This window comes from Numida meleagris, chromosome 8, assembly GCF_002078875.1.
Source record: "Numida meleagris isolate 19003 breed g44 Domestic line chromosome 8, NumMel1.0, whole genome shotgun sequence".
Classification (NCBI taxonomy): domain Eukaryota; kingdom Metazoa; phylum Chordata; class Aves; order Galliformes; family Numididae; genus Numida; species Numida meleagris.
The window spans coordinates 11,694,576-11,708,614 of record NC_034416.1 but is presented as its reverse complement, the minus strand read 5'-3'; the positions used below and the strand labels follow the sequence as shown (position 1 = coordinate 11,708,614).

The 14,039-nt window shown below is 40.5% G+C and overlaps 1 protein-coding gene and 1 long non-coding RNA gene across 20 annotated transcripts in view; one reads left to right on the top strand and one right to left on the bottom strand.

Annotated features, from left to right (window-relative positions):
• Positions 1–6,376, bottom strand: part of LOC110403117 — a 45,371-nt gene extending 38,995 nt beyond the window's left edge. Inside the window, exons 1-2 of the long non-coding RNA XR_002441516.1 lie at positions 6,153–6,376; positions 4,865–4,936 (exon numbers count right to left, since the gene is read on the bottom strand). This is a non-coding gene — a long non-coding RNA (uncharacterized LOC110403117). The remainder of the gene's footprint in view (positions 1–4,864; positions 4,937–6,152) is intronic.
• Positions 5,704–14,039, top strand: part of C8H8orf48 (chromosome 8 C8orf48 homolog) — a 92,169-nt gene continuing 83,833 nt past the window's right edge. For 16 of the 19 annotated variants that reach the window (XR_002441515.1, XR_002441514.1, XR_002441506.1 and 13 more), the window contains exons 1-3: positions 6,045–6,224; positions 9,418–9,676; positions 10,772–10,897. Coding sequence is in view for 2 of the 19 variants with exons in the window: in XM_021405960.1 (XP_021261635.1) it covers positions 6,189–6,224; positions 9,418–9,676; positions 10,772–10,897 (421 nt within the window). In the remaining 17 variants the exon portion in view is untranslated. Of the gene's footprint in view, positions 6,025–6,044; positions 6,225–7,434; positions 7,520–9,417; positions 9,677–10,771; positions 10,898–14,039 lie in introns of those variants that run through there. The other 3 variants (XR_002441513.1, XR_002441511.1, XR_002441512.1) reach the window with 3 other exon arrangements.

Below are 14,039 nucleotides of genomic sequence, written 5' to 3'. Positions count from 1 at the left end.
ACCATCTATCTCCTCCTCCTGTGGCTGCTTCGTCAATTCAAAAGGCACATGATTATTTCATAAATATCCATCAGAGAGTTTATTTAACTCGGGAAAGACACATGGCACTTTTTAAAGTTCTGATCCCGTACCTATTTGAGAATGGCATGTTGTGGTGATTCACTCCAGATGATAACACATTAAAAGCTTTTCATTTTCAAAGGATAAGAATTAAGGAGATAACGAATAACAGGTTGCATCTTGTCATAGCAAGAATTGTCAGGATAAGGATACAGAAATCTTGGCTACCATTTTGTCTGACCTTAAAGGAGTCATTTATTCTTTGCGTCTTTGTTTTCTTACCCATAGTGTGACAGTACTAATCCTTGTTTTTGATGTGTCTTTTGGGAGTAAGTAATGTTTTGAATACACTTTGAAATTATATGAGTCAGTACAAAGTGTACTCCTGTATGTACACTTTTAAAGTTTTTAAATACATTTCAGGCATATGCATGCTTATGTGCCTAGTATTTCCAGTCTGTAATAACTGGAGATCAATAACAAAAAATACCAGAATTTCTTCTGCTAATGAGACCTCAGAGTTAACAAGTTAGCAAGTTATAACCAACACACACTGGAGAGAAGGATAAATTCACCTAATAGTTGCAGCATTATTCAACACACAACCTAGTGGAATGTAACAAAACAGACCTGGAAGCATTAAGTGATTTGTCCAATTGCCTTCAGACACCCACCCCCACCAGAGAGGGAAAAAGCCATGTCTAGAGGAGAGGGAATGAGCCATGTCTCAAGCAAGCTACTGGTATGAGAATGATAGTTTTACCAATACAACGAAAATCAGTATTTGAGTTTATATAGATTATATTTATTGAAAAGGTCTTTAGACTAAAATACTGACATTCTCAAACATTTCCACACACACATGCAAATGGCATTAACTGGTTGCCTAACTTGAATTACTGTCTATTTGTTGAGCTCTGAAACAGCCCTAGAAAACTGAGGAAAATCTTTCTACATAGATAGAACCACCTGAAACTATTCACTTCCTTACCAATAAGGAAAAGCTCAGTAGCAACACCAATGTTGTTCTTTCAGGACAATGAGATTTTTTTTTTTCCCCCATAAACAAACTATCTTCAGATGAGATTACAAACATCACAAAATACTGTATTCTGAACAAACCACAAAATTGTACCACCTTTGCCAACAGAAATAATATTCCAGCAATAAATAATTAGAAGAAAACCAGAAAGAACCTTGCTAAGACAACACACAACACCTTTAGGACACACCAGTAAGGAAACAATTAGTACCACAAAATCAAGCTAATGAATGAATAAGTATGGAGTTTCTACAACAGGCAGATGAATACATGATGGGTTAACAGAGCGCTGATGTGAAGAGCTATGATTTCTACATGAAGGCATTTCCCGAAGTGTCAAAATGACTCATCACTTTGAAATACATTCTGAAAAAATCTTAAGGATCACCCTATTACTGAAGAAAACTGATTAATAAGTCCAATATTAAACTATTTAAAGTGCATGATGAGTTCACATTTCCTTTAGAAATTTCTTCCCACAACAAGATACCGGGAATTCTTCAGGATAGTTCATGTGAAAGTCATTGAGCAAACATAATAAGAAGAAAAAGGAAAGTAAAGAAAATCCCAAACATTCACTGTAAGAGTTTGAGATCTCTTCTTTTACATGAATTAATTTTGTGTTTAGAAACAACCCCAACCTGTCCATTTAATGGAACACATCATTCCTCAGAATGACAGTCCTAAATCATGGGTTTGAATTGCCATGCTATTTGAAGTCTTAAAATTACCTACAGTAACTCCGCAGGAGGAAAACATGAAATGAAAAGATGCAAATAGATGTATAAGGATGCAGAGCATGTTGACAAACTACATCGTCCTTTGTCTTGGAAAGCAGTGGGATCGTGGATGGGAGCACTTACGCTCAAGCTACTGTTACATTCAGACAAAAGAAGATTAAGTCTATTAGGAAAGACACAGTTTAGAGATACAGACCCAATCCATGCAACCAAAGGTTTCAGATCAGCAAACAGACAATTCCAAGTGAAGTATTCCAAGTGAAGTATTGCAAGGTATCATGAGAGAGATACAGTTCTACCTCTTTTCCACCACTAACTTTACCTCCTGTAACACTATAACATAATGGAAAGTACAGTGGTAATAGAGGGGGTGGTAAAGTTTTTGGCTACAGCAAATAAGGACAAGCCCAAACACAACAGCCACAGATACAGAAGTGAAAGGAAAAAAAGCTACTCACCTTCAAAACACCTCAGGTAGACAGGGGTCTCCAGTCTTCCCCTGCCAACCCTCAAATGAGGTCTGGAAGGGGTGGATCCTGGCTCCACCCCTTCCAATCACTCAGGTTCATTGCATGCACCTGAGCTCCCCTGGGTTGGCCCTGCCTTCCCACCAGGTGCTCCATCACTGGTTCAGGCCATGACTTAGCATTTCCACTACATCTCCGCTGTAAGAAACTACTGTCAAATACCAGGTCAGCTTCCTTCCTGCTTTTCAGGCAGAGCACTACCCACAGCCCTGCCTGTTCTCAAACAGGCCTTTATGTCTCTGGTGAGGAGTTTGTATGTTTATACATATATATACACACATATATATACATACATGTATATGAATAGATATTTTGTACTGCTGGCTAATTGAACTTTGTTGCGTTTCCAGATGTTTTCCCATAAGATTACTGCAATTTATTGCAGTTATTGCAATTATAAGGAGAAAAGACTCACAAGGCAATCTGCAGTCTATGTATGCAGTTTGCACTGAAATGCACCCAAACATGGGAAAGTGGATACTGCTATCTAATAGCACATTCAGACACACAGTGAGTAAGAATAATTATCCATCTTAAAATACAAAGCAAAATTAGGAAGATGGAGTGTAATTATGCTAATTGAAATCTATGCACCAATACCAAACTTTGGAAATACAGCTGGGGCTTCTTTGCAGTCACAAGTGTTACTTATTGTGTCTCATCCTAAGGAATTCCACTGGAATACAATGCTCTCCAGCTACTCAGAGAACCAACGTGTACAAAAACTTGGCAGAAAAAGACATTTGTCACACTCTTCACAACCTGGTACTTCATAACATATTCCTCCCCAAGGTGGTTACCAAGCCTGACACAGATGAAATTGTACCTGCCTGCAGAGATGCTGTGAGTAAGGACAAGATTGTCAGAGAGTTTATCTTTTTTTTCACAAGATTTTCAGTCCTCTTTTCTCCACCAGGAAGCCTAGTGAAAATACAGCTGATCATGGTTTCCTGCTGCAGTCCAGAGTATAGCCAACAAAAGCTATCGATAAAATCAGGTCCAAAATACATTTTTGTTCTGCCTACAGAACACAGCCCACAGCTTTCATTTAACTTACATTTGTTTAAACTTACACAACAGCAGTCACTAAAAACGCTTCATTTGTATGCACACTTTTGATCTGACATGGACACCAGCCAGTCACTAGCAACTTTAAGCAAGAGATCAATCCATTTCCTAATCAGAGATGTGAATTAATGGGAACTGAAATGACCATTTTAAAAGCAGCAGGCCCTAGACAATGACCTCTTTAGATGCCCTGTGCCCTAGAGTTTTTCTTTTGTAATATTTTGAAACTGTCCATTCTCATCAATGATTTATGGTGTCTAGGTGCTACTTGGCAGTACTTTCAATGTCTGTGCTGATAAAGGAGAAAACCTTTACTGTATCTCCAACTGTCAACAACTTGCTTTTGAAAATTTCAGAAGAATTCTTGCATTTGTCCTTCATATTTATGAAGTCTAAGCAAGCCCCTCAAAATACCTGCATTTTCATGGAGAGTACGGCTTTAGAAGCATCTCATTAATGACTCATGTCAGCTTTACCCACCAGCAGAATATGCTTAATTCTATTGGCCTCACACCATAATTCTCCAACTGGGTACTGAACCTTACTATGACAGTCCAATTAGTTCTGCTGGCAACATTAATGAGATTATTATTATGAGAGAAACGCACCTAGCAAGTATGAATTTTTATGCAGCCCTCTGGTTAAAAGTATTATTACAACTTTCATAGAAGGAGGCATCAAAACCCACACAAAGAAATTCAACAACTGTGTTTAAATTTAATATAACATATGATAAAGAGAAGAGCTGGAGTAAAAGCCTGTCACTGCTTCTCACACAACGTTACTTTATAGCTCTATATAGGACCAACACCATTATATTAGCAGCTGGAAATCTTAATACTTTCTGACACAACCAGGTTGGTCCATCTATTATCACCTACAAATCCTTTAAAAACAAATAGAGGTTCAAATAATTATTCTGTTCAACGTATTAACTTTGCAGACACCAACGAGAGGAACTGCAGTGATAAAGTGACCTGCTTTAGGGAAGATGAGTTAAAAGATTTATTTGTATCCTGGGCTTCAAATCAAATGCCTTTAATATTAGGATCACACTTTTCACTGAATAAATGTCAAAGAAATAAACTCGATAGAATAATATATTTTCCATGCTCTAAAATTATGAATTTTAAAAAGGACTGAGAAAATGAAACTACAAAGTCTTTAACCTCTAGGGAATAAATTCAAATATCAACCAGGTCAGTAATAATCTAATGTCAACTGTTACCATAAAAAATGGACAATGATAAATAACACAGTTTGAAGCTGACAGGGAGGCAGTTAGTAGGAAATGTGAGGATCTGTGTTATTCTTATTCTGTGATATTCTCTGTGTATCTTGATTAGAATTTTAAGGAAAAGGTAATGTTCCTCCCTACCCTATTTCACAACCATTTATAACCCAGAGCATGAGAATTGTCAGCCTACCTCTTAAGATTCTCCCAGAAATTGTTCTTATTCAGTTTGGGTGCTTGCTGGCCTGTTTGCAACATTACTTTCCTGAGAAGAAAAGTATAACGTAAAGCAATCAATGAAAGGTGAATCTTTAGGTCAGAGTGGTTTAGTACACAGTGCAGACTTTGCTTATCTGAAGAGCTGGTATTTTTCTTAATTACATTTTTCTCCTTCCATAATGTTGACCGCCTAAATAAAAGGCTGTTTTGTGTAGCTCTCTGCTCTGATTGGTATTCAGCTGACTCCCACTTTCTGCAGGATGGGTAACTGCCCCTTCCATTCCCAACTGTGTACCTCTCTGATCACTACTCTTATTTGTATTGATGGGGAATATGAAATTAACATTTATCGTGTAAATTATTTTAGTTTCTTGTAGCTAGCAAGATGAAAATGAAAAGGACCAGCACCAAGCAGTGAAACACTGAATGCTAAAACATTTGAACAGTATGAACTGCTCATACCTCTTATACTCACTGCATCAGTATGCACTTCCCTCCTTATGCTGCCCAAATTGTTTCTTTACATTATAAGAGCAGCACACAGAAGTCTCTTGCAAGAGAATCAAGATCACTTGAGCTGCTGCACATAATGAAACATCAGAGAAGACCAGATTTGTGTCTTAAATATCTCAAAATCAAACTAAGACCTTAGCTAGGCCAGCCCAATTCCTTTCAGTATCTAAGGGGGGCTATAAGAAAAAAGGGGACAGACTCTTTTAGCAGGGTCTGTTGTGACAGGACAAGGGGAAACGGTTTCAAACTAAAAGAGAGGAGATTTACATTGGATCCAAGGAGGAAGTTTTTTACAGTCAGGGCGGTGAGGCACTGGCACAGGTTGCCCAGAGAGGCGGTGGGTGCCCTCATTTTTCACAAAAGATCATCGCTGCCTGAGAAGCAGGGAGGGCGTGAAGAAGGCGGCGGTGAGCCCGGCACCCCTCAGCCTTCCCGCGCCCTCCGCCCCCCTCCCGCTCTCTGCCCTGCGGCCGCGCCGGGTGGGGCGGGGCGTGGCGGGACGGGACGCTGTTGGGACCGGGCCCCGTACCGCGCTGTGCTGGGCCCCAGGCGGCGTGTGAGGGCGGCGGGGGAAGGGAAGCGGAGCTGATCTGGTTCTTCGCTGTGTGTAAGACTGTGTTTGTAAGTACAGCGCTCAGGCCCAGTGCCACGCAGGCTGGCTGTAAGGGAAGGCCCCGGCGTGTGGTTATGGCATTCTGAAGGGGATTTGTCCTTTAAGATATAGATTAATAATTAAAGGAAGGAAATACCACGTCTGCCGCCATGGAGCTTTAACCAGAAGGTGGATGCAGAGGGCTTTCTCGTCAGCTGCTACTTGTAGTGTAGGTTTTTCCACATTTCTGCCTCCCGAGAGCAGTTAGTGCTTTCTTCCCTCAGGTTTTCTCCCGCTCTGACGCTCCACGCATCGCCGACCTCTGCTCAGCTTTTGCCGCCGTGTCTGAGTTGAAGGGCTTCTTGGGAAAGCACGTCAGGCATGGCTGTGGGTTCTGCTTGTCATACGGTCACTGCCGGGCTGGGCTGGCATTCTGCAGCCCAGCGAGGTACCGGCCTCATCAGGAGCAGAAGCTGCTACAGGAGCAGTCTGTGACCATGTTTTATTTATTATTTACAAGTGTACTAATGCCCTGAAAGTTATTTTTTATCTGTTAATGTTGGAACAAATACCTGCTTCTCAATGTAAAGATCAGGTAATATCAATCATATCTGATAGCATGAAATATTTCTGCTTCAGCCAGCCTTGCTCTCTGCTGCAGTACATCCCTCGGGGATGAGGGAAAGGCTGTTCATGTAATCTGCCCAGACTCCAGTAAAGCCTTTGACACTGCCTCCCATAGTATTCTTCTGTAGAAGCTGGCAGCCCATGGCCTGGACACATACACTCTTCACTGGGTAAAAAGTGGCTGGAAGGCTGCGCCCAGAGGGTGGTGGTGAATGGAATTAAACCCAGCTGGCGACCAGTCACCAGTGGTGTTCCTCAGGGGTTAGCACTGCTTAATATCTTCAGTGATGATCTGGACGAGGGGATTGAGTGCATCCTCGGTAAGTTTACTGATGACACCAAGATGGGAGGAAGTGTCAATCTGCCTGAGGGTAGGAAGGCCCTGGAGAGGGATCTGGACAGGCTGGATTGCTGGGTTGAGGCCAGTGGGGTGAGCTTCGGGACCAAATGTTGAGTCCTGCACTTTGGTCACAAAAAACCCTTGCAGTGCTGCAGCCTGGGGCAGTGGCTGGAAACAGATCTGGGGGTGTTAGTTGACAGCCAGCTAAACATGAGCTAAAAGTATGCCCAGGTGGCCAAGAAGGGTAGTGACCTCCTGCCTTGCATCAGAAATAGTGCAGCCAGCAGGACCAGGGAGGTAATCATTCCTATGTACTCAACACTGGTGTATGGGAACTGTTGGGTCATGGCCTGAACCAGTGATTGAGCACCTGGTGAAGGGACTTGGCCAGCCCTGGGAACACAGGTGCAAGCAATTCATCTGTGTGTCTGGAAGGGGTGGAACCTGGCTCCACCCCTCCCTAACCTCTGTTAAGGGTTGGCAGCCAAATGGGAAGCATCTCTGCTTGAGATGTCTCTTTTAAGAGTTTTTCAGTGAATCCTTGTCCTTAGAAAGGGGTAAGCTATTCATTTTTTATTATGAATTTGTGATCAATGCCTTTCTTGGGTGATCTGGAAGCTTGTCAGTGGCTGCTATATCCTCTGTCTTATACGATACATCTGATGAGGCTGCACTTCAAGTACTGTGTTCCGTTTTTGGTCCCTCACTACAAGAAAGTCATTGGGGCCTTGGAGTTTGCCTAAGGGAGGGTAGTAAAGCTGTGAAGGGTCTGGAGCACAGGTGTTATGGAAAGTGGCTGAAAGAACTAGGATTGTTCAGTCTAGAGAAGAGGAAGCTCAGGGGAATCCTTACTGTTCCCTACAGCTCCCTCAAAGGAGGCTGTGGTGAGGTGGGGGTCAGCTTCTTTTCCCTGGTAACTGCTATAGGGCAAGAGGTGATAGCCTCAAGTTGCACCAGGGGAGGTTCAGGTTAGATTTCAAGAGGAATCTGTTTTCAGGAAGAGTGGTGAGGTGGTGGAACAAGCTGCCTAGGGAGGTAGTGAAGTCGCTATCTCTGGAGGTCTTCAAGGAATGTGTAGATGTGACACTGAGGAATATGGTTACTGGGTATGGCAGGGATGGGTTGATGGTGGTCTTCTCTCTCTCTGTGTACTGTGTTCAGCTCCTTGGGACAGCTGTGGCTGGAACACTGACAGACTCAGTTTGTAGCTCCTATTCTTTTTCTCAGTTAGATCTCATCTAATTAACAAGTCTGAATTAATGTTGGTGTAGTGCACGAAAAAAACCTAAGTATTTAATAATATTTAAAGGTTAGATCAGAGCTATTTAACTTCTGGCACAAGTTAAAGCAAAAATTAAACTTTTGGTCTTAGAAATATGGTGCTACAGATTGCTTTTGGAAATCAACTGTTGGGAAAAGCCCTGAACTTCAGGGGCATGGGGTCTATATGTAGTGCACCAAAGGACCTTGGCAGTAACAAGACGTGTCGAACAGACAGCAGGGCACTTTTCCAAGAGAAGTAGCTATAAAAGCACCTCCAAGACAAAGTTCTTAAAAACAGTTAATGAACACTGAAGTACAGTGGCACAGCTGAACTTCAGGGTGACAGTACCTTTGTTTATCTACTCTCATCACTTGGGTTCTGTTTTTTCTGATGGAAGAGCCACAGCTGTTGCTGCTGTGAACGTTTTTCTGAAGGAGAATAAGGAAGGGACAAGTGACAAGAAGCCCATTCATTTGTTCTCCTTATGAGAGCAGGAGAAGAAATGGGGCAAAATTATTTAGGAGAGCTGTTAGATTCAAAGGAAGAATGGGTTGTATATCATTCTAATAAAAAAAAATCAAGTTTTAAAGCGTGTCAGTTATATGTTAGCTACCTGTCTGAGGTCTGTTTTATTTCTTCTATTTGTTCTGGAGAGCTTTTTATTTTTTGGTTTTTTATCTACACTGTAAGTGTGACTGTCTTCATTTTGAGAGCATTAGCAGACTTGTTTATGCTATTTTCTAATATTCTAGGCAAAATCTAATCTAAACAAGGAGAGTTTGCTTTTTTTTTTGAGATGTGGGAGGTTTAATCTAAGAAAAACAAAGTCTGTTTTAAAAAAATCTCCTTTGTTTGTATGAATGACTTAATCCAAGTGTTACCTGTAATTCATTACATGCAAACTTGAAAGGAATGCTCATCAAAATTCATTGGCAGTGCTTGGTGGTAATTGTTATTGTATGCTTACCTAGCAGATCTTAATGATGCATTACTTTGATCAGCAGTAGTGCTTTCAAGGGTGTTGCATTGATGTAACACCTTAAGTAGTTATTTCTTCCACCTGTTCTGTGGCTAAATAGGATTTGAGCTGAGTTATAATATTTGTCCATATGTCCCCCATAGCTCTAAGTAATTCAGTTCTTCCTGTGGAAGTGAACCTGCAATATGCTTTTATTTTGTTTTTATTTGTAGTGTTGCACCATGACTACTACCTCATCAGATAGCTCTAGTGGCTATGAAAAACAGCAGAAGGAATTGAGCCGGAGTTATGGTAGCTCTCTTTTTGACTATTCAGAAGACACCTGGGAGCCCTTCAGTGAGGAAGAAGTAGCCTGCTGCCAGCCTGAGAGCAAATCATCTGAACTGTATTGTTCCACAGAAGATACAGAGCATTCTTGTGTGTTGGATCCATTGGAAAGCATGTTGTGGCTGGCAGGCCGGAATCACACAGGTATGTAGAGCTTACTGTACTTCAGACCTATCTCTTCCAGCTTTAGATCTGTGCAGTGGAGACTTGAATTAGTAAAAAGTGTGAAAACTGCATGGAGTATAGCCTTGGAAATCAGTGCTTAGAAAATTGAAATAAGACATCATAGCAATAATCACTTTATTCATGCTATATTTATATAACTGAACAGTGTCTAATGGATGAGATTGAACAGTTTGGCTTGTAATACTTAGTTTTTACAAATGATGGGTTTTAATAAACCTTTTTATCTGGATATATAACAGTTTCTTGAAATCATTCCATGTCTAACCATTGAAATCCTTGTTTTTGCCATCCAGAAGCATGTACTAGGAGGAATCCTCTTTGTGTTTGTAGAGGCACTTTTAGTAAGTGCTACCACTTTGTATCTTTACAGGGTTAATATTCCATAAAATTATGGAGTCTTCTGAATACTACTTTTTAAATGAAAAACCAGGGAATAATACATAGAAAAAAAATATGAGGAAGTTGATAGCTTTCTGCAGTCTATACCTTATTATAGAGAGCAGCATATACAAATAACTATATAAAACCTGTTACACTGATGGCTTATACAAGATAATTGAGACTATAGAATTTCTATTGCTATCCTGAAAACAGTGTAGAGAAATCAGATACTGTCTGGAACCGTGCTGTACTCGCCTTCCTGACAGTGGCACTGATTTTTCTGACCCCTTAAGTCTTTTCCAGATCCAGTTCATGTATGCTCCCATGAGTGTTTGTACTGCCCCAAATGAAGAGCCTACGCAGGCCTTATCGAGGTTAAATTAGCAATGCGGACAAAAGGGAATGTGCGAGTCTCTTCTTTCCAGCTTATCCTATAATCTTTCAGTGGAGTGATTAGAAATGAGCAGCGAGAGATACTTCTATGGGTCAGAAGCTTCCTTGGCATTTCAACCTGAAGTCACTGATATCAGTTGTGAAGTCTTGTGGCTTGAGGATTCTTTTTCTACACCAGGGAAAACTCAGCCATGTTCAAGTGGAGAATTTGCCTCTTGGTTTACCAATCCTGATTTCTTTACAGTATATGTTCAAATATACCTTTTTTTCCTCTTGCAGAAGAACCATCTGAAGTAGTTGATTCTGCAGCTGTAGAAAGAGATTTCATTGGGAAACTGATTGATGTCCTAAAAAATAAGGAAGCTGGCATTAAACAAGAGAAATTAGTCATCAAAACTCATGCTGGTGAGTTCACTAACTTAGGTAGAGTTGATAATTCTTCTTTCTTTTGACAAAGGGGATGGGAATTCTTAACTAGACTAAAATTTTATGTACAAGCAATTAAAGATAAGCCAGGTAACTAGCCAGACTTAATTAGCTAGGTGTATAAAGTTTCTCTTTTATGCTTTCTTGAAAGAATGCTTGTCTGCTGTAACACATAGGTTTGCTGCTCCTGTTGCAGAGGCATTGTACTAGTAATGCACAATTACAAGGTGTGGATAAAGTTACCCACATTTTAAATTTCTGTAGATTTAAGTGTAAAATCTCAGTGTTACTGGACTGTTTAGTTTTTCTCTCCAGCTGTATAGGTACTGGTGTTGTGTCTTCTCCTCAAATAAACATGCCTTCAGAATGTGTGGAATATTTTTTTTTTACCATGCAGATAATCTGTTAATTACTGAATCAATTGATTGCTATGTTTTACATAAGTCGCTCCTAAAGTAATGCCTCCTATTTATTTCCTTGGAAACAATGACAGATACGAAGTGTTATTGTGCTCTATCCAATAGACCAAACCTTCAACTCCAAAACACTGTTTTTCAACATAATTGCCAGCATTAGCTAATTCATGTGGATGAGCTAATTGAGATGCTCTTCATTTCTTAGTGTCACAGTTATGCATGGTCTAAATCAGGGCTTGTCTTTATGTTGCTACTGCTGAAATGCAGCACCCGCTGCCTCACTCCGTTGACAGCCACTGTTTGGTCTCCATAAATGTTCAGCAAACATCAATTAATGTCAGTGAGTGCAATTTCTTTCCACGTAGAGGAATTCAGTGATGCCATTGGCTTCAGATGCCATTGTGTCAGACTGTCCCTCTGCTGCCATCTGTTGCAGGGCAACAAAATGAGATGGAATACTGATGGGAAGGTTCAACCTCTACTGTCATACCACCATCTTTCTTGATGTCATGGACCAGTGTAATAAAACAGGAGGCATTATTCACAGAGCAGCCTGCATAGTTCCTTTTCTAAGCTGCAGGAGGCAGCAGGGCACCGACTTCAGCAAGAACAATGGAACAACTTTAACCAATGTGATGTAGTGTGTGGAGGAGGAGTGGGGAAGAGAGGAAAGGAGGAGGCTGTTTGCATGCACTGATTATGCAAGAAAATGTGAGAGCAGATGGTGGGATGGAAGTACTGCTCAAATCTCTCTAAAAAGTGGGTCAGAGGTACTATTTTTAATTAAAAAAGAGTGAAAAAGTTGTAGTTGAGCAAGAAAAATAATTGAAGCAGGAGGGGTGTCTTCCTCAGTCTTGCATGTACATGGAAAAATGAAGTCAAAAGCCTTGTAGGCCCACTCTAATACCTGATAAATCAGGTAAATCCTACTGCCTGGGTGCTCTGTGGCATTGCACTTGCATAGAAGCATTTTGATACTCCCCATACACCACAGGCGAACATGCCCTAAGATCGTTTACACTTCTCTTAATTGCATAGCTCATTCACAACAGTGGTGAGTCAGTGTTATGAGTTCCTATGTCATCTTTTCTCTTTCTATTATTGGGTTTCTTCATGCAGTGAAGTGTAAAGACAAGTAATGTAGATTATTTTTAGTAGCGAGGCCTCTCCTGGTGAGCTATGCTGAGATAATCTTCCTAAAATACATCAGAATCTCATGATCATTTGATTGATAGCAAAATTGAAGACCTGCTAAACTCAGATTCATTTAGCAAATTATAAACAGCAATGTAGCATTAAGAAGGTCTTAGATCTGTGCAGGGTTTTCCTTGAAAATTAGTTGGCAAGACTTTATCCTGTAAATTCTGCACAAAGAAACATTGTCTTTAGCTTATGGGCTATGCATAGGTATAGGAAGGCTGGTCACTGAGTCTTTTAGCTCAGGGTGTTGTGCGAGATGATGTATTGCTCTCTATCTGTCCTATCCCTGGTCATCTAAGTAGTTAAGCACTCTTTGGGTGCAATGATGCAGTGCTTCCTAGCTCTGTCAATAAGGTTCCTGCTTAGGCTTCATTCAGGTGAAAACATAATGCTGGCATGTGTTGGACAGGTGATGATTCATCATCATCACTGATATTTAACAGTCTTAAAAAAAAAAAAGTAGTACACAGCTAATATAAATACAAAATAAGCACAACAACTTTTGTATGCTGATAAGTTCAGCACTCAGTAGGCTCAGAACCCCTTATTCTTTTGTCAACTTGGTATCATTTAAAGCATAATAGAAAATGAGGTCTCCTAGAGCTGGGCTGCTGCACAGTTAATTCCCCTCTGTAAATTTAGCAAAATGAATGGTGTATGCACTGAGTATGCACGTTACTTTTGAATTCATCCACGGGTAATAAAGCAAGAGTTTTTATATCTTACTACTGATATAGTTAAATAAGGAAAATCTTGCTTTGCATATAGGAATGCCCTGGAACACGTTTCTTGTTTTTCCTAGATTTATTTATGGCTTAAAAGAAGGAAGACCTTGATGCTTGCATCAGGAAAGTGAGGAAGTTTTTATTGTAACTGTTGCTTTGTTTCTTCTTCCTTGGACCTTTACCCCAGTTGTGTAGCAACTAGTTATTAGAAAAATGCATCACAAAAAAACCTGTTCTTCTAAGTCTCCAAGTCAATTATTCCAAAGACAGTTAATCATCTTTGAAATTTACTACAGGAAACCCCAGTTGTTTGGTTCAGATATGTCTGAAGGTTCAGGTGGGGCTTTTTAGCAGTCTGGCTTGTGCTCCTATTGAGAGATTCACACTTAAATTAGTTTGTAAGGTGTTTGTGTTAAGTGCTTTGCTTGTTTCTTCTATGCAGGGTTACCGCTGTACTACTGCCAGCAAAAGTAAGGGCTTTGGTGGTTAGTGCATGTTATTTAGAGACACAGAAATGTTTGAGCAGAATTAGACAGCTCCGTGGCTGAAACTCTGAAGTACAGGGTGTCAGTTTTGACAACTTAAACCACTATGCTTATTATGGTAGTGGTATCAATGCTGGGAAATCTAAAAGTAAGAAATAGTGTAGTGTAGATACAAATACCTGCAGTTTGTGGAGTTCAGCTGGAAGGTGCTGGCATGTGTGTATAGGTGAGTGCACTGAGGGAAGCATAAAGGTTTGGTTTTCTGTATTCATTTTTTTCCAGCTTGCCCAGCATA